The 22,147-nt window shown below is 33.0% G+C and overlaps 1 protein-coding gene across 1 annotated transcript; it reads right to left on the bottom strand.

Annotated features, from left to right (window-relative positions):
* Positions 1 to 7,242: 7,242 nt before the first annotated feature.
* LOC133188984 (uncharacterized) lies at positions 7,243 to 19,962 on the bottom strand. Its single transcript, XM_061324439.1, has 17 exons — positions 19,916 to 19,962; positions 17,007 to 17,053; positions 16,642 to 16,738; positions 16,213 to 16,314; positions 15,852 to 15,929; positions 15,527 to 15,637; positions 15,250 to 15,308; positions 12,909 to 13,446; positions 12,539 to 12,663; positions 11,752 to 11,784; positions 11,357 to 11,437; positions 11,084 to 11,155; positions 10,726 to 10,814; positions 10,390 to 10,495; positions 9,315 to 9,420; positions 8,698 to 8,774; positions 7,243 to 8,440 (listed from the first exon to the last, which is right to left on the bottom strand). The coding sequence occupies exons 1-17, from the start codon at positions 19,926 to 19,928 to the stop codon at positions 8,330 to 8,332; spliced, it is 1,845 nt and encodes a 614-aa protein (XP_061180423.1). The 5' UTR covers positions 19,929 to 19,962; the 3' UTR covers positions 7,243 to 8,329.
* Between the last annotated feature and the right edge of the window lie 2,185 nt (positions 19,963 to 22,147).

Raw genomic sequence — 22,147 nt, 5'->3', positions numbered from 1 at the left:
TACTGTTGAACTTCAGTATCTCGAACATGGATGTCTCAAATATCATGAATATGTCAAAGTAATTTTGAAGTCCCAATTGCTTATTCCTTAAGTATTTTACCCTGGATATCTCGAATCATTGGTTATCTCAAAGTATTTTCTCGGTCCCTTCAAGTTCGAGATAACAAGGTTTGACTGTATTTAAAGACTATTAAATATATGTTTTGATAGCACTATACAAACTCAAGCACTACACAGCCTTAAAACACTAGCACCAAAGAATTAAGTTTCAATTTTGTGAGACTAGTAACATGACTGTTTTTCATGCCTTTATAACACTAGCACCACACATATACAGCCTTTATAACACTAGCACCATACATATACAGCCTTTATAACACTAGCACCATACATATACAGCCTGTATAACACTAGCACCACACATATACAGCCTTTATAACACTAGCACCATACATATACAGCCTCTATAACACTAGCACCACACATATACAGCCTTTATAACACTAGCACCATACATATACAGCCTCTATAACACTAGCACCACACATATCTCACCTCTATGACACTAGCACCATACATATTCAACCTCTATAACACTAGCACCATACATATTCAACCTCTATTACACTAGCACCACACATATCTCACCTCTATGACACTAGCACCACACATATTCAACCTCTATAAAACTAGCACCACACATATACAGCCTTTATAACACTAGCACCATACATATACAGCCTTTATAACACTAGCACCATACATATACAGCCTTTATAACACTAGCACCATACATATACAGCCTTTATAATACTAGCACCATACATATACAGCCTCTATAACACTAGCACCACACATATCTCACCTCTATGACACTAGCACCACACATATCTCACCTCTATAACACTAGCACCACATATATACAGCCTTTATAACACTAGCACCACACATGTACAGCCTTTATAATACTAGCACCACACATATACAGCCTTTATAATACTAGCACCATACATATACAGCCTTTATAACACTAGCACCACACATATACAGCCTTTATAACACTAGCACCACACAGGTACAGCCTTTATAACACTAGCACCATACATATACAGCCTTTATAATACTAGCACCATACATATACAGCCTCTATAACACTAGCACCACACATATCTCACCTCTATGACACTAGCACCACACATATCTCACCTCTATAACACTAGCACCACATATATACAGCCTTTATAACACTAGCACCACACATGTACAGCCTTTATAATACTAGCACCACACATATACAGCCTTTATAATACTAGCACCATACATATACAGCCTGTATAACACTAGCACCACACATATACAGCCTTTATAACACTAGCACCACACATGTACAGCCTTTATAATACTAGCACCACACATATACAGCCTTTATAATACTAGCACCATACATATACAGCCTGTATAACACTAGCACCACACATATACAGCCTTTATAACACTAGCACCATACATATACAGCCTCTATAACACTAGCACCACACATATCTCACCTCTATGACACTAGCACCACACATATTCAACCTCTATTACACTAGCACCACACATATCTCACCTCTATGACACTAGCACCATACATATTCAACCTCTATTACACTAGCACCACACATATCTCACCTCTATGACACTAGCACCACATATATTCAACCTCTATAACACTAGCACCATACATATACAGCCTCTATAACACTAGCACCACACATATCTCACCTCTATGACACTAGCACCACACATATTCAACCACTATAACACTAGCACCACACATATCTCACCTCTATGACACTAGCACCACATATATACAGCCTTTATGATACTAGAACCATACATATCTAACCTCTAAAACACTAGCACCACACACATCCAACCAATTTACTTTTTCCACATTTTCCTCTTAATTCTTGGGAATCTTTCTTTTATATACTACACCTTTTCATATTTTTCTCACACATTAGAACCTGAACGTGACATTTCAGTGGATCACAAATTTATTTTTCTACGTATATACATTGGAATAAAAAAGATAGAGAACTTCCATACAATCATTTATGAAATGAAATATATGGAAATAACGATCAGTAATCACGCTCAATAGTCCACTAAACAATACAAATTAGGAGCAGAGCAAACACGAACCTCTAGAACATCAGAGGTGGGATCAGATGCCATGGAGGAGTGAGCATCCCCTGCCGTCCGGTCACACCCGCAGTGTGCTCCTTGTCATGATCGGGAAATAACGAAAAAAATCCGTCGACAATTCAGTGTGTAAATAATGGCCTAACAATAAGTATGAAAAACGTCAGTCAGCATTTGACTTAATCATAGTATTTGCTGATAAGGTCATTGAACTTACGAAATGATGACTCTAACGAGACTGCTGATATTCTTGTTTGTCAATAGCCTTCCTCGTTTTAGAAATCGATTGATCATTCGTAGAGCATGCGCTTGCGTATCTAATCAATTGAAAGATATAAACACCGTAAGCAAGTGATAAAGGTATATTGCTGCATAGGTAAGGGGAGTTGACGAGTTAAAGTCATCACATTTATCATAAAGCTATGTTGTTAGATTACTGTGAACTTCTTTTTCTAGTTAAATATCCAAATATGAAACAGATGTGTCAGACTCTGTGGTATATTCTTCATTTCAAGCTCACCGGGATATATCGTATCGACATAAGAAAGGAAATGACCATTAATTGTTAATTGACAATACGTCTTCGATATGTCTCAATGTCGAGTTGAAGTCCACAGCAAATGTTTTTTTTCTTTTCATGTATAAGATTTTTAACAAATTCTGCTTCATATGAATTCAAAAATAGGTCTGCCAATAACAGGGCGCAATTGGTACCCATGGGAATTCCAATAGATTGTTGAAAGACCTGGTCTCCAAGAACGACATAGATATTGTCAATCAGAAACTTAAGCTTCTTTTTAATATCAACTTCAGGGTACTTGTGTACAACCAGAATGTTTTTAACAAAATAATTTTGCAAATGACCAATGACAAGGTATGTACATATACGAGTTCCATTTTTATTGAAAAAGCAGCTGTCAATGATGTCAAAAAGCCATTTATCGTGGGGAATGGGTGTATATAAAGCTTGTATGTTGTTGACTTTGGTAAAATTTTGTGATTTCAAATTTTCCTACAGTTGTTTCGGTTGCATTCGAATAATTATGCAATTTAGCATTCGTATCTGTTCGTAAACTCTATCATTTATGACTGGTACCGAGTGCGAAATGTCCTTCCGCAGTAAAATAGAAATAGCAAATTTTGATATCTTGCAAATAGTCATCAAAAAAAAGTATATTGGGGAGATCTGTAGATTAATTCGGCCAAGTAAATCATATTCTTCAAATGTGAACCTCTCAGGACAAATGATTTTTCTTGGCTGAATAAATTTTCAGACCTTCCATAACAGTCCGGTCCTCTACTATTTACGTATTTCGTCGGACGAGGTTAATAGTACTTGGGAATGGCTTGAGTCTGACAGTCTTTTAATAAAATGTGGAAATGACGAACCGTAATCAAGCTCAAAAGTCCATTAAAACAATATAAATTGAGAGCAGAGCAAATATGGTCTTTGGAAATATCAGAGGTGAGGTCAGATGTCATGGAGGAGTAAGCATCCCCTGTCGACCGTGGTCACCCGTCATGATCGGACAAATGAAAAAAATTGTCCAGACAACTGAGTGTGTTAATAATGTCCTAACAATAAGTATGAAAAACGTCAGTCAACATTCGACTTGATTTGTTGACAAGGTCATTGTATCGACCATAGAACTTGCGAATGTTGACATTAAACGAGATTGTTGATATCCTTGTTGCACCAACTTCTTTGTCAATAGCTTCCCTCGTTTTAGATATTGTTCGTAGAACATGCTCTAGCATATCAAATCAACTAGGAATCATAAACTCCATATGCAAGTGATAAGGGAATAATACTCCAAAATAAATAAGGGAATTGAAGATAGAGTGTAGAAGTTACCACGTTTATCATAAAGTTTTGTTGTTATGTTATTAGAATTAAAGCGGCACAGACACAGATTTGTAGTATATATTTTCTAAAAATTTCAGTATAATATCATGACTTATACGTTGTTATTATACATCTACTAATTTTTCCCTATATAACATTGGATCGTTAGATGTGACTACCGTAATTCCCTAGAAATCAGTATGAATGGACTAATCCCCGTGCGTTAGTCAAGTGAGCTAATCCCTGCATCAAAAGCTAATCCCCGGTTATCCGTAATCCTCTAGATTTTACTTTTACATTGATATGATATGTGAATGGACTAATCCCCGTGTGTTAGTTCAGTGAGCTAATCCCTGCTATGAATCACGCTATCTGAATCCTCTAAATTTTACGTTTGTATCGGTATAAAAAAACAGTTAAAAGTATATCATTGCGGGAGTTAGCAAGATTCCAGTTCCCCTCGACCAGGACTATTTCCCCCGGCTTCACCTTGGGAAATAGTCCTGGCCTTGGGGAACTGGAATCTTGCTAACTCCCTCAATGATATACTTTAACTGTATACTAGTGCAATTCACGCTTGCTGAAATGTAAAAAAAAAAAGCGTGTTTAGAAACTTCTTTTATCTGGATATTATTAAAACTACGAATTACGGGACGCATTTGATTGACAAGTAGCGTGGCATTGTCACGAAGTAAACTTTATCCTTTATATATACTTAAGAAAAATGCAAATTCTGATGTGTATTCATAAAAATGTTAAAACTATAATCCTTGCAGAAAATGAAGAGTAAAAAGACGAGAAAGCAAAATCAACTCACCATTAACGTCAGTCCGTGCTCAAAAATTTTTGCAGAGTAACTAAATTAAACACACCATAAAACAGAAACATTAACAATAACATGGGGAGCTCGTGCCCTGTTTACAAACACAGCTGATGTTTGACGATATAAAGAAGAATCAATTTAGTAAACTGAATGTATGGGGTTTTTTTTGGTTTTTGTTTGTTTGTTTTTTTTTTTTAAGTAGAAATTTAAATTGTAAATCATGGAACTGTACCCAGGCCCCTTTAGCGTCTTTTTCTATGAAGATATCCATATTCGAAACAGATGTGTCAAACTCTGTAGTTTCTTTTATTTCAAGTTTACTGGGATATATATATATCAATGGAAGAAACTATTGTTAATTGATAATAATTCAATATATCTAAATGTAGAGTTAAAGGCACAGCGAGTGTTTTCTTCTTCTCATGTACAAGTTTTTGAATCAATTCTGCATCATATGAATGAAAAAAAAAATACTTCTGTTAATAACTAGGCGCAATTAGTGCCCATGGGAATTCCGAAAGATTACTAGAAGCCAATCTCGAAAAACTACATGGATAATCTTTTAATATCATCCTAGCTAGGAGTACTTGTGTGTACAAGGCTACAAGCAGAATTTTAAAATTATAACAAAATAATTTTGCAAATGACCATTGAGAAGGTAGGCAAATATACGAGTATGATCGTGAATTAAAATGATACACCACTTAATTTAATAATTCATCGTGAGGGGGGTTAATGTCTTCATAAAACAGAACCGTGATAAGAAACAAGAAACTACTTTAAAAAGGGACATTTTAACACCTTTTCCAGTGTCAATTATTAAGCTGTTACCTTCGTCCATCAATGAAACAAAAAAAAATAAAATAAATAAATAACATCATATATATACCCTTGATTCGGTTGAAAGTTAAATAATTCTGGTAAATTTACTTATCCTTCCCTTCTATTTCTTACACACTATTTGTTTCGAATGGACATTTCTTGTGGCCCTTTATTATTATTTTTAAATATTCCTATGATTAATAAATTCAGAAGCTTCTACACGAGAAGCAGATGCTGTTAACTCAAACTTCACCAAGATATATTTATAAATATAAGATATAATTTACTTTCATCCATATGTTGACCTGATATGTCACGGTGAACTATAAATATAAGACGTTTCAGAGTTTCGTGGATGTTTTACTGACTGTAGACAAAAATTACCAACCAATTGAACTGTATGAAACATTTTGAATTCAACTTTTCCATCATCAACCTCCCTTATTTATGTAGTAATATTCAAACATCACCTGCATACACTGTGTATACCTCCCAATTGATTCAATATACAAGAGCATGCTCCAAGTACAATCGATTTTAAGCTGATGCAAGCTACTGACAAATAAGTTTGATGTTACAAGGATAACAACAATCTCATTGTAATTCAGCTTCTTGAAAATTCTACAGTATTTATATTACAGTATTGTATCATAAAGCAATGATTGTCTTGCTCTACCCAATCAAAGTGTGAACCTGCACTTCATTACCTGTATGCAGAAAATATAAGGCAAAGTCTAAGGTTCTAAGTCTAGTTGAACTTATGTATCTGGAAGACTGATATCTCATGAAATTTGAGATAATGAGGTCTGATTTTTTTAGTACCTGACTTCATGGATAATTAACCAGTATTTTCAGCACAGAAACATGGAGGGTCCTGATGAAAACTTTTGCATGATTATGTTTCCTTTCCCTTATTGACAAAAGCTTTATTATACCTTTGTCAAAACAAACTAAATGTTTCTTTCAAATAATAAAACAAATCTTGTTTTGCAACTCTCAAAAACCATTTTTTATTAATATATTTTAACAATTCCAAAACGTAATCAATTCAAAGAGACATTGTGGCATCTATCATACCGTCTATATGTGAAGGGCAAAAAGAAACAGGATCTAACTTAACACTCACATAAGAATTTTCTGAGAATATAATTGACCGATTCAATGTGGTATACAAATACCATCTGACTTAACACTCAAACAAGAGATTAAACATGAAAGTCACAAAGAAGAGTATAAATAAACATAGAAACAAGTAATGTACATGTGGAGTGGCCCATTACCGCATCTGACTTTACTTTGAACATATTTTATTGAGCAATTCATTAAGGATTGGGCAACAGGCATAATATTGCACGTCCTCTCCTTGTATAACAGGTCAAGATAGAGACAATAAATAATAATACTTGTACATGACAATAGACATGCCAATAAAAAAAAAATAAAGATTCACAATAAAGTACATGCATTGTTCATTAGAATTATAAAAAAAAAAGAAAAGAAAAGATGATGACCCCTTAATTGTATAAAAATTATTTACATACTGTTCCAGGTTTAAAATATATATTATAAAAGAACTAAATATTTAACAGAGTATTTAATATTACAGAGTAATTAGTTAAGTCTCTTAGTAGATTTAATAAATTTGTGTACATATGAAAATATTTTACAGTTTGTTTGATAGGAATATTGACATTTTCCTCTTAACAGTGTTGAGTTCAAAAACAACATCAATATCATTTAATTTTTTTATCAGTAAATTCTTTCAGCAGTATATGATTGACATTTGATAAGGTTATGTTCAGTATCTTCAGTATAAAATCCACATTTTTGACATGATTGAACATCTGATAAAAAAAAATGACTTTTTAAATGTGCATCAAGATAGCTAGCATTGTTTCGCAACTGGCAATGTAAGATATTCTCTTTTCTATTACCAAAGTTAAAGTACCTACATGGTTTATTAGTTGCTCCCCAACTTTTAAGCTTTGCTTTATAGATAGATAATGATGGAGTTTTTGACATCTGCACTAAGACTGTTCCAAAGTTTTATAGTTGAGGGAATAAAACTATTATAGTAAGACATTGTTTTACAAACTGGTATACACAAATACAAGTTATCACATCCAGACCTTAGGTTGTAGGCATGTTGAATTGGAAAAAGGGTTGAATCAATTTGTACAAGTAATCAGGTGCAGAAGCATTAATTATTTTATACATCAACTGAAGTTTCTGTTTTTCTCTTCTAAGATATAATGGTTTCCATCCAAAACCACTTCCAATTTTACACTCACACAAGAGAATATAAATGTAAGCAAATATAGAAAAAGTAATGTACATATGGAGCGGCCCATTACTGCATCTGACTTTACACTCAACCAACTTGAAAGTTACACAGATTACAAAAACTAAAAAAGACAAAAAAAAGAAAATGTACATGTGGAGCAGCACAATTTACATTTCTGACTTCCCTCTTACACAGGGAATTATGACTGAAAGTTGAAAAAAAAAATCTATGTTTGGTGAGACACAAAATCTGACTTCTCTGAAACAGGATATTTTACATGAAAACAGATTGCATAATCTGATCCGGTCAAAATACTTTAATTTCAGACAGACTCAATGTACACATTTTTAACTGACAATTACAACACCTACTCAGACATTTTGCAAACATCACACAAAACAAAAGTTGATTCTCTGACTTGTTTTAAATTCAAACACACAGTGTGATACCAAGAAATGGCACATCCATCACATTGAACCTGTAAATTAAGCAAAATGTTTGCAGTATATCTTAAAAGTAAAATGTTCACAGAAATAAGCTTTAAAGTTATATGTACATCATTTGAATTAAAATAATCTGTTTTGGAAATCTCTCCAAAACAAATGGATTTCTACTTGGCATCATACTTTAGCAAACATGCAATTTGAATTCTGATGGTAGAAGTATATTATTTTCCCAATCAAAGAAATATTTGATAACTTGTTTTAAGTAATATAAATAAAAAGGTTTACTTACCCACTTGATTCTTTTAACTTTGCTGTTTGGGGGTTCATGCCGGAAGCAACGTCTGCAAAAATTTTTGGTGTCCTCATCTACAAAATATAAAGCTTTTGCATGACGCAATTTTCTTTCTAAGAATAATTTGTTACTTTTAAAATAAATCAGAATTTTTTTAATCAATAAGTGTTAATTAACAATTTAGAAAAAAAAGGTTTATCATTCTAAATTTGAATACAAATATTCTAAGTTTGAACTAAACATTGCATCATTGTCAGTGAAGTGAATGACAAGTAAATGAACACTTTTTACTGTCATAAATATAAATCCTCAATCCTTTCAATTATTTAAACTAGAGATACATGTATATGGCCATGGATATGGATATAAATTGCAAATTCTCCTTGAATGTGGGAAAAAAGCTCCAATGAACCTAGTATCTTCCTAACAAATTGTGCAAATCTTAATCAACCTGTGCACATTTAAAATCTGGCATATGCTGTGTTAACCAGCAACATATATGCTTAACTCATATTTTCTAATAAATTCATAAAACATTTTATGTTGATGATTCTGTGATATTATTATTTTTAAACCTTTCAGTTTTCTTTTCTGAATAAAACAATGCAATGCACCTTGATTATTTATGATGGTCTTCATAATGTTGCACCTGATTTCCTGCACAGTGTCCTTCTGAGTTGTGAGATGTAAAGATGTATTTAGAACAATTCCCTCTGCAAACTGAGTAATAAAACAAATTTATCTGATGGATAAAATTTAAAATGAATGTAAGGCTCAGGGGCCTTAAGGCCTCCTGAGTATCAAAATTTTATGGGACTTTGGTTTAAGTTTGTTTGATTTATAACATATGAAATATGATGAACTATGAACCCAAGGGGCTAAATTGTTAAGGACATACACAACGTAGTGTGAACTTTATTGTCTTTTTCCCTGGAGTTGAAGAGATCCAATACTTAAAGGAACTGCGTGCTACATTTTAATGTCTATATATGCTATTGAACACTTCTTCTAAAACAAGTTTGGATAAACAAAACATCTAGAATATATGTTTAGTAATTTTTGTATATTTTTCTTTGAGTTATACAAGAATTTTCATCAATTGACATCTTTTCAAACCCCCTGGTAAAGCATGCTGATTTTTTGTCTACAAACATCTGATGGCACTATAATCTTGAATTAAGAATATCTTGAAAAATTATCAGTAGGTAAGGTACGTTGCGTATGTCCTTAATTGCTCATAGCTTATTGTAAACAACAAACAATTTGCTTACTAGATTTCAATGCCTTAAAAAAAATAAATTGAAAATTGCATTTGTTTTGTTTTTACCAAGTCCCTCATGCTTGGGGGGTGGGGGTGGGGTGGGGTGGGGTGGGGGGTGCAGAGACTAAGAATTTACAATCTATGATTCCTTTTCACATAGATGCTGCAATGTGTGTACCAAATTTATTTCTTTGTCCCAGAAGACAACATTTAAAATGTTCAATTTCTTTGAAAGCTGGTTTAGTTTTCTTAGAGATACAGTATAAATGCACTTGCTAGCATGGCTATACATGTAATTGCTTAATTGGAAGTAAAAAAAAAACTTGAATATGTTCATTTTTACATGTACAATGAAAATTGCTATAATTAATCCACCTATTCCAACATTTTAGCCTGACATTTGGCTTGTTAACTAACAATGTTTTTACCTTCATGCAGTAAACTCCACAAGAAACACTGTCCTGTTGCTTTGAGTGGTGGATAGTATCGATTTTCCATCCTTCGGCATCATGTCCTCTTTGTGTCAAGTAATTGCTAAAACAAAGAAGAAATGAATTTTTATAACAATTTCATACTAGCCATCTTCATTTTTAAATCTTGATTTCTAGTTCAGTGCCTATGGAATTTTTTTTCATGATGATTCTGTCCTAATTTTTAGTTTTTTTTTCATCATTCACCTCCATTGAAAAAGAGCATAGTTCTACATTTTTTGTTATTCACATCTACAATTTCATTAATGTCTTATGCTTATACACTGTACTTACATCCATAATTTAAAAATCAACTGGCATGTTGTTTTGGTCTCTCCCATTGGATCAATTATTAACAGAGATTTGTTCCGTTGATCAATAACCTTAGAAAGTAACAAACAAATATATACATGTATATAAATGTACATATACAAACACAGTCAAATCAATTCAAATACTTGTGTTCCAGAGCAATTTGTCTGGATTGGTGAAGCATACCCTTCAACAACTGACATATAAATGCTGTTCACAACTTTTGTCTGGAATGTGATGTATCCATACTTTTGGCATTTGAATCAGTGAAGATTCATTAATATAACAGAAAAAAGTTAAATTCCTTCACTACTTTCTTAATATGAAAAAATCATTTTACCAACAAAATCCAGTGAATTTCTCTCCTATTTACAATAGCCAGCAACACTTTTCCTTTGTTCTCATTAAGGACCTGAATGAAAAAAAAAAAAGAAGTGTACTTGCCATTAATTTTGAACTATTATACAATCTAACAATTACAGATCTAAATATAATAATGTGGAACTGAAATTCATTTATGCTTTCATGAATACAATAGTTTTTGCATTTTCTTAATATTTTTAAGCATAATATATGACCTATAAGACAAATGAAAAGTAAAGGAGTAACATACATCTGAAACTTCGTTTTGATGTCGAGGATGAAAAATCATGGATATAACACTGCATGGCACATAAAAGAAGTTGTTGCTTAGCTTTAAAGAAATAATAAATAAATGAATTTTTCTAAAAAGTAGATAAATAAATAAATAAATAAATAAATAAACAGATGAATACTCTACGCTATATATGCGAAGAAGAGAGGAGTAAATTTTAAAGTATGTGCATACCATAGACTCTTTTAGTATTAGTTTGGATTCTTATATAAATTAAGGTTGTAACTGCCATTTTTAGAAACAAATCTATCTGTGTCATATACACATACATTTTCTTAATACATTTTTAATAAGTTCATACATTATGGCTTATAAATAAGAAATTTTAAATCAATAGGTCATTGTTTACTTACACCACAAATAATCCCAAGATAAGCATCAATTATCTACAAAAAACAAATACAAAAGTAATTAAAATGGAACAAAACAAAAATTCAAAGATTTTTGATATTATTTCATATTTAATTGATTTAGAGATCAATGGATAAGAAAAAGAAGTGTAAATTGAAACTACGATTAAAATATTTAAATTTCTGCTGTACAATTTGTCATCTTTTTATTATATGGTGATACATGTATAAAAAAATATTTAAAAAAATCATGTTCCACTTATGAAATTAATTCCATTTCCAACTTCAAAACATTGAATGTCCTCTACAAATTACTTATTGCATGTATTTATAGTTGATATTTTCACACGTGCGAAGCTGTCCTGTCCCATGAGTGAAAAAAAAAATCAATATTCAACTACAAAACACTATATTTTTTTGTTTATTACATTTTTAAAAAATTTCTTTTTGCCTCTGTCTTTTTATAGACTATGACATCATATCTGAGCAGTTTTTATACATCACAGCTAAGCAGTGGTAAGATTAAAAATTGTAAACATGGGTTTAAAAACAATTTGGAGAATCCTTGAAAGTTGTTTCTGTCAGCATGGTTTATTTAGTCTTGCTATCTTACAGTTGTATAAAAGTATAGGGACTGTCATGAAGGGAAGGAAAATCGTGAGTTTTGTCACACTTTTGATATCTATTCATGGTGGGAAAGAATACCACTTTTATATTTGTTTACAGTGATAAAACCCTTATTCAAACACACCACAGATGTTATGAGAAGGTAATATACGTGTTTGCTTACTTCATCTGTGATCAAACTTTTTGCACTAATGAGTGACCTGTTGTTAATGCTCACACCACAGGTTTTAGACAGCAGAAATGGCTCAACACTATCATTTCTCTGTTTAGACCAAATCTTGTAGATATCTGAAAGTGTTTATAAAAAAGTTGCAAAGTCATTGTTCAAATGGCACATAGAACTGTACATACATAGAATTTTTTTCCAAGAGTAGAATGGTTTTCAAGAAAGAGAGAGAGAGAAAATACCGTTACCGGTATATTATTATATACACAACCTATGTGCATTGTATTTTTTCTTTATAAAAATTGTCAGGTATTTTTAATCATACAATGTATAATTACAAAACTATTCATTAAGCTTATTATCTTACATTTAGTTAGAACAACATCATCCCAGCCAACTTTCAACAGACTTTGCACATTGGTATTTTCTGTGCTGTCCATGTCATTCATGTTCCCATCTGGCATAGCTGTTTCATCCATGTCTGTCCTCTCTGGCAGACCCATCTCTTCCACTTCCATCTCCATCTGACATGCTTCATTTTCTTTGCTCTCTGTCCCACCTGAAAAGAAACCCTCTCCAACACTCAATGTTGGAGAGGTAGGCAGAGAAGAATTCATACCAGGTTTTTCATTTGAAACACTTGGCATGACTTCCTCACTGCCACTTACCTCCTCTGATATTAGCTGGTTGCCTGGTTCGTGTGTCCTCTCCATTTCAGTCTCAATACTCCCTGTCCCACCTGAAAAGAAACCTCCAACACTCAGTGTTGGAGAAATAGGCAGAGAGGAATTCATACCAGGTGTTTCAACTGAAACACTTGGCATGACTTCCTCATTGCCACTTACCTCCTCCAATACCTCTCCACTTCCTTCTTCAAAATCCTTTCTCCTGCTACCATTAGAATTCTGGAATCATCCAACAGATCGACAGTCAAAATATTATAATGTATTATACAAATACATTTGGATATCTTGTTTTTTTTTTTAAATTTATTTTTTCCTTTTTTAGTTGGTTGGTTGATTATGTTTAATATATCACAATTTGTGGCACATTTATTTGACATACATAAAATTAATAAATGTGTGTGTGCATGAAATAACCATGCATGAACAACATTTTCAATCCAAAGAACATATTGCATGCAATTATATGTGAAGCATAATGCATGCCATTTCAGTAACATTTTGTTTCATTCTGTCTTCAAGCATTTCAACATTGTATTTCAAAACTTCATATGCATAACACATAATTTAAGTACAGTATATTTCATGCAAATTAAAAAACCTTGAAATTTTAGAACTTTTCCATTGTAACTTATACCCCTATGGATGTGGGGTCACCAATATGATGAAACATTTGTTGAGGCGAGCTCTGTAACCTTATATAATCAAGATCAATAAAGCATAGAATGTAATTCTGACATATCAAATATGGGCATTGCATAGAATTTTCAAAAGTATGTTTGCCAGACATACATAGGTATTGGTACTTGTATGTAATATATATAATAAGATAGAAAATAACCTAATATTGCATGAATATGGAGTATGGACAGAAGGACAAAGTAATCCCCCTCCCAAAAATATATATATATACAGAGGGAATAATTAAGGATAAAAAATATTTTGAAAAATTTCTTTAAAAATCAGGAATCAGAAGTTATGACCAGTATATAAATACTGCATTTACTTGAGGGTAACAATGAAAATTTTTAAACCCAAGAAGACCATTGTTGCCTCAGATGACCATGGTTTTTGAGGGGGCAAAATTTTTTAATGTTATTGTTTGATACAAATAAAAATGAAGTGGAGATGCACAGATTCCATGGAGTCATAATATTTTTTTAATATGCCCCATCATCAAGCAATATTGACTTCTGCTAAGTGCTATCCCCCTGAAGGGCGTGGTTTCATCATTCAGAAGGTAAAAGTGTTTTTATAAGCAATGTTTCTTGATTTATCAAAATCAAGTAATTTACAAGAAAGTATAGTGCTATAAAATATGGTACATGAAATTTTTTAAAACAGGACATGCATATTAGTACTGACAAGGCTAAAGCTCATGTAATAATAAAGTGAAAGTATCTTAAGTCGCAAAATTCATATTGTCAAATACAATCATATTTTTTTCCCGATGTTAAAAAGTCAGCCAATATATCGAGTGCCATTAATTTGTTGGTTAGAGTGCTTTGCTGGTATGCCAGAGGCCCTGGGCATGAGTCCTGGTTGAGACTTGCTTTTTTTTTTGCCAATTGTAACACTTGTATTGTATAACATGTACTTTCATGTCTAAAATGTGGCATTTACATAGAAATTTCAGTGCAAATGTAGCAGTATCCTTGTATATGTAAACTTGTACATGTATATGCATTGCAGTTACCAATAAATGATATAGAATTTCAAATAAATTGCTTTCAATTACACATATCTGATGAACTAAACTACTTGTAATGAATTACTAATTTTCAAAAGATTGCAAGATAATCATTTCATTAACAGAAACATATCTTTACATCTTTAAAATTGAGATTAATTAAGACTCAATTATCTGTTTTGAATATGCAATTTTTCCGTTACTGATAACACCCCCACCCACTCACCCACTATAAAGATTTCTAAAATACTGATTACCGTACAATCAAAATTACTACAAACTAGAAATTCTATACTTTCAAAAAATGTAAACTCTTAAACTCATCATTCCAATACCTTCCACTCTACATATGAATCAAGAATCTGATCCATGCTAATATTACTCAATGGTTTGTCTAAAATCAAGGAAAAGGTGATGCAAGTAAAATATGTGAGATTTCAACAAGAATTCATGTTTCTAACAAATTTGCCTCGAGATGAGCAAACAAATGTATACAACAAGGAGAACATAAAAATATATAGGACTGGTACACAACTAGTGATGATTTAAAAAAGGTGATGAAATGCACACCAGTAAAAATAAACTGCTAGATGTAATAAATCTTAATCTTACCGACAGTCCGTCTTTCATTTGGAGAAATGTACTCGATGTCATCAGGCCACCACTCTGGTTTAAGGGAAGGATAACCCCAAATGTCCCTCTTCCTACCATACTTCAATTCCACTATATAGAAGTTTTAAAGTTAATAAAACAAAAAATTAAAACTGATATAAAAATAGATTATAAAATAAATATAAAATTCATACAACATTCATATAAAATATTGTCCATTACCTCTAGTTATACAGAAGTATTTCTTACAAAATGTTTATAATTATTTATATCTTACACATATATATATATACACAACTCTACAAAGGAATCTTTTTTTACTTACTGTACTGCCTAACCAAGTTAGAGATTATACACCTCTTTACTTGCATGGTCCAAGGTTGAATGATGATGTTCTCCATTTCTGAATTTAAGAACATAAAATCACTAACAATTTTGTCATACTGAAGTGGCATTTGATAAAAACTCTATTCAAAAAAAAAATCTCTCTCAGTTTGTGGTTGGATATAATTTTCATCCATAAAAAATGCAAAAATAGTTGGATAAAAAGCTTATCCATTTTTTTTTCATTCCTGTCACAGAATTTTTCTGTTTTTATTTTAAACATTAAAAAACTGTTCTTCTATTCTTATTCAATGAATACCATTCCTCATGGGAGAATATCATTTTGTGCATGTAATATTTACCATCTTTAATTGACTTCACAGGAGGGGGAGGACCACTGCAAGCAGTGCTGATGGCAATCCTTACTTCTTCTGACTCAACCACAGCTTTCAGCTTTCTTGACCCTATAAAGTCAGCATGTTTAAGCAAATGTACATGTATTTCCAGTAAAATGTAATACCTGTACATCAAAAAAATGTATAAAAATAAATAAAATAAACTCAAGCAGTTTATTTCGTCAATCAGCAAAAAATGCTTATTTATGGGTATTTACCGGATACATTTTTTATCTACGGTAGTATAAATTAAAAGACCTAATATTTAGACAGTATCAAAGAATAAAAGCATTACAGACTCTTATGTCATATTTTATCATGAAAAAATCTTGAAATATGCCATGACAATTCTTGAAAACACACATATATTAATTTGAAAAAAAAAAAACAACCTACCTTCAAACTTTAAAGTAGGGATGGGATTCCGCTTTGTTGGCTGCGGTATGTATAATACTAATACAGTGGCATCAGTTTTTTGAATCCAATCTTTAACCTAAAACAGTAGTTAGTAGTTATGATACTCTTTTTTTAATCTTTATGATACTTATGGTGATTTTGATATAAAAAATTTCTAGATGTAAGTTTATCAAAAAACACTATGCCCCCAGTGATGAAAAAATTCACATTCTACAATTTTATGATTATATAATTTATATTTCCTTTGTAAATTATGTTAGATAATGAAATAATGTACAAGATAAAGGCCAATTAAAATTTTTAAACTTGTTAGGAATGGTATATGACAACTATGCTGGCATTACCTTGCCCTGAACTGAAGCCCAGTACTGCTCATTTACTTTGGTTAAACCTAATTAAAATAAAAATAGATATATTTATATAATTCAATAACCTGTGTAAGGGTGCACAAATAATTGTTGTTGATTATATCATGTATATAGAAATCATTACATTATCTAAGCATAAACAAATAAATTGAAAAAGCTTTAAACTTGAACATTTTTGTTCCAGCGGGGAATAATAAAGGTATCCTCTTTATCAAAATACATACAAAGCATAATGGTAAAGCAAAGCATAATGTTACAAAGGCTGTATATGCATTGTGCTAGTGTTAAACTGAGTTTGTATATGGATGTTGCTAGTGTTAAAAAGACTGTATATGTATGGTGCTAGTGTCATAGAGGTGAGATATGTGTGGTGCTAGTGTTATAGAGGCTGTATATGTATGGTGCTAGTGTTATACAGGCTGTATATGTATGGTGCTAGTGTTATACAGGCTGTATATGTATGGTGCTAGTGTTATAAAGGCTGTATATGTGTGGTGCTAGTGTAATAAAGCCTGTATATGTGTGGTGCTAGTGTTATAAAGGCTGTATATGTGTGGTGCTAGTGTTATAAAGGCTGTATATGTGTGGTGCTAGTGTTATAGAGGCTGAATATATGTATGGTGCTAGTGTTATAGAGGCTGTATATTTATGGTGCTAGTGTTATAAAGGCTGTATGTGTGTGGTGCTAGTGTTATAAAGGCTGTATATGAGTGGTGCTAGTGTTATACAGGCTGTATATGTGTGGTGCTAGTGTTATAGAGGTTAGATATGTGTGGTGCTAGTGTAATAAAGGCTGTATATGTGTGGTGCTAGTGTAATAAAGCCTGTATATGTGTGGTGCTAGTGTAATAAAGTCTGTATATGTGTGGTGCTAGTGTTATAAAGGCTGTATATGTGTGGTGCTAGTGTAATAAAGCCTGTATATGTGTGGTGCTAGTGTAATAAAGGCTGTATATGTATGGTGCTAGTGTTATACAGGCTGTATATGTGTGGTGCTAGTGTTATACAGGCTGTATATGTATGGTGCTAGTGTTACAGAGGTTAGATAAGTGTGGTGCTAGTGTAATAAAGCCTGTATATGTGTGGTGCTAGTGTTATAAAGGCTGTATATGTGTGGTGCTAGTGTTATAAAGGCTGTATATGTGTGGTGCTAGTGTTATAATGGCTGTATATGAGTGGTGCTAGTGTTATACAGGCTGTATATGTGTGGTGCTAGTGTTATAGAGGTTAGATATGTGTGGTGCTAGTGTTACAGAGATTAGATATGTGTGGTGCTAGTGTTATAAAGGCTGTATATGTGTGGTGCTAGTGTTATGGAGGCTGTATATGTATCGTGCTAGTGTTATAAAGGTTGTGTATGTGTGGTACTAGTGTTATAGTGTATATGTGTGGTGCTAGTGTTATAGAGCTTAGATATGCATGGTGCTAGTGTTATAGAGGTTAGATAGAGTTGTGCTAGTGTAATATAGGAGAAATATGTGTGGTGCAAGTGTTATAGAGGTTAGATATGTGTGGTGCTAGTGTTATAGAAGTTAGATATGTGTGGTGCTAGTGTTATAAAGGGGAGATATAGGTGGTGCTAGTGTTATAAAAGCTGTGTATGTGTGTTGCTAGTGTTATGGATGTTAGATATGTGTGGTGCTGGTGTTATAAAGGCTGTATATGTGTGGTGCTAGTGTTATAGAGGTTAGATAGTGTGGTACAAGTGTTATAGAGGTTAGATATGTGTGGTGCTAGTGTTATAGAGGTTAGATATGTGTGGTGCTAGTGTTATGAAGGTGAGATATGTGTGGTGCTAGTGTTATAGAGGTGAGATATGTGTGGTGCTAGTGTAATAGTCTGCATATTTGTGGTGCTAGTGTTATAAAGGTTGTATATGTATGGTGCTAGTGTTATGAAGGTTGTATATGTATGGTGCTAGTGGTTTGGAGGTTAGATATGTGTGGTGTTAGTGTTATAGAGGGGAGATATAGGTGGTGCTAGTGTTATAGAGGTTAGATATGTGTGGTGCCGATGTTATAAAGGCTGTATATGTGTGGTACTCATGTTATAAAGGCTGTATATGTGTGGTACTAGTGTTATAAAGGTTGTACATGTGTGATGCTATTGTTATAAAGGATGTATATGTGTGGTGCTAGTCTTATAAATGTTGTACATGTGTGGTGCTAGTGTTCTAAAGGTTGTGCATGTGTGGTGCTAGTGATATAACGGCTGTATATGTGTGGTGCTAGTGCTATAAAGGCTGTATATGGGTTTTGCTAGTGTAATAAAGGCTGTATATTGTGGTGCTAGTTTATAAAGGTTGTATTTGTGGTGCTAGTATTATAAATGTTGTACATGTGTGGTGCTAGTGTTATAAAGGTTTTATATGTGTTTTGCTAGTGTTATGAAGGCTGTATATGCATGGTGCTAGTGTAATAAAGTCTGTATATGTGTGGTGCTAGTGTAATAGTCTGTATATTTGTGGTGCTAGTGTTATAAAGGCTGTATATGCATGGTGTTAGTGTAATAAAGGCTGTAAATATGTGGTACTAGTGTTATAAATGCTGTATATGTGTGGCGCTAGTGTAATAAGTATATATATGAGTGTTTGGATCATTTGTGTAGTAGAATCTATGATACCATGGCATAAATAATATTACTTCCATATATATCCTTATGCTTTTAAGCCTAGATGTGGGAACGCACTGTCATTGATATGTGTGCTTTTGCATTGACAAATATAGAATTGGTTTATAAGGTTACCTTTATTTGGACAATATAAGCAGTGACTGCAAGAAAAAGGCTTGTATAGTGCTACTGCTAGGCCTAATGAAAATTTTAGGTTTGTATATGCCACTATGGTCCTAGTATATAGGTTGAATAGATAAAAAATATAAACTTACTTGCGTTGGCCATTCTTTTCCTAATACCACGACAAACTGATTGTAATCTACAATACAGACATTTCTTGAGTAGTGTACATTACACATCCCCCTATTATGTATACAGACATATCAGGCCCATACAATTCAGTGTGATACATGCAAAATGCTTATGCAAAGTCTAAATATTTCGTCAAAACCCCAGTTATTCCTAGTTTACGACTAATTTTATATTTTTGGTAAATTATGGGGTGTGCCGGTGGCCGGTCCCGGCTACCCAAAATTGTAGGTCTTATATAGAAACGGTAACAAAAAGGCTAACGCCAATTTTTTTCCCTTCAAATTCCAAAGAAAAGTACAGAAGTTTTGTATTTGATTATATTCTCAAACATTTTCGTTACTTTATCTCGACAATAGCCGCTTTATCATTAATATAACAAATTAACAAAAAATACCTGTTCGTTTGAATGTATTTCAAAACAGAAAGAAGGAAGTGCGCATGTCGCACGACCCACTCAGGCCTTTAATTTGCGCATGCGCTATGGAGATGGTGCTTAGGCTGGTGCTAAAATGCTGAATTGTACTACTATAATAACTCTAATAAACCACTGGTTAAACCAGTGCTAACACATATCATATCGTGATTTTAAAACTGGAAGTAACTACAGGTCGCTAATTTTAAAAGGAAATCGTATTTCCGGAAAACACATGCGCAAAGTGGAAAATAAAATTACAAAAGTACATGTTGATTAATAATTGACAAATGGATTAGTAATTTTTTTAACTTTATCTTTGTACTTTTTAATATTTTAATCTAAAAGGATATACTCATAACACTGAAAACGGGGGTGGGGGGGGGTGGGGGGGGGGTTGAGGCTACATGTACCCTACATTAGGCAAAAGGAAATGGCGCCTGAAATTTATGCGCAAACTTTCTTTTAACATCTGGGTTAGTGTAGAGTATAATGTGAATATAGGGCCTCAATGCTATTCCAATTGGAATTAATTACCGGAAGTACATGTAATGGTGGAGAGTGGTGTGTACATATTTTGGCTGTACGAATTCAAAAAAAAAAAAAAGAGAGAAAAGAAAAAACACCGCTAAAAAATTTAACTTACCATTGTTTTTCACAGTTACATGTATTCCTGTACAGTGTTTAGAAGTCCTTCTTTGTCCATTCAGCATGTTCACCGAGCATAATTTGCTTCACTTCAAAGCTTAGTTAAGAATAACACCAAAAGTTGTATTTCATCACGCTTTTTTCCAAAAACACATAACAAATCATCTTCCGAATAGTAATTTACAGGCATACATCTTGCATGAGTTCCTTTTTAAACTGAATAAGATATAAAAATTCATCAACCAAATTGACCAACAGTCATCACTTTCAAAATCTGCATTCAAACTGACCAATGCATCCAAAGAGAGGCTCTGCCTGAAAACTCCCGCCCCTGTAGAGGGTGGTCAAGCAGGAGCGCATTAGAAACGTATATCTGATTTACAATATGGCTGCAAAAAATTACTCCTCTAGGAAACGCAATCCTCAATGTAATAAAAAGCCTAATATTCAAAGTCTAATAACTGGATTAAAAGTCATGTTTGACTATTTTTTTTCGAATATCTCCCCCATTAGTGCCTTTAGAAACAAGGTCATCTAGAGGAATGAAACATGTGGTCATAATTTAAACTGTTCATAATTTAAAGATTAATGCAGAATCCGTCTAAGAGCTAAGCCGGAAAACGTCTAACAAAAATACGCCTCAGATTTAAGGTGAAATCCACCTAAGATATGAGGCGGAAACCGGTTAAAGCTAAGACGTTTTCCATGTCCGCCTTTAGTACGGCTTAGTCCACCTAGCACTTAACCGGAATCCGTCTCAGTCTGCCCGGACTCCAGGCGGAAAACGGTTTAGAGTTTCGTACGGGAAGTAATGTTGACATGAAACATGAAATGTGTGTTGGGCATGTAATGTTGGTCCAATGTTGGCCCAGTGTAGTAAATTTTGATTATAATGAGGTATTGATATGGCTTTCAACGTTGGCCCAGCGTTGGTTCAACGGAGTGAATATTGGGATAAAATCCACTTTCATTAACATACATGTTGGTGATCTGTTAATTACACATATTAAATTTGTATCTTTTAGAACCAATTAAGCTTCTTTCAATAGAGACATCTCATCTTTCGTTAAAATATTATGAACAAGGGATTATCTTAATAGCCCATTTATCACAAAAACAAAAGGAAAAAAAA

Source organism: Saccostrea echinata, unplaced genomic scaffold, assembly GCF_033153115.1.
Source record: "Saccostrea echinata isolate AGI-Se365-2 ecotype Australia unplaced genomic scaffold, CSIRO_AGI_Sech_v1 ptg000016l, whole genome shotgun sequence".
Classification (NCBI taxonomy): domain Eukaryota; kingdom Metazoa; phylum Mollusca; class Bivalvia; order Ostreida; family Ostreidae; genus Saccostrea; species Saccostrea echinata.
This window is presented reverse-complemented; position numbering and strand designations above follow the sequence as displayed.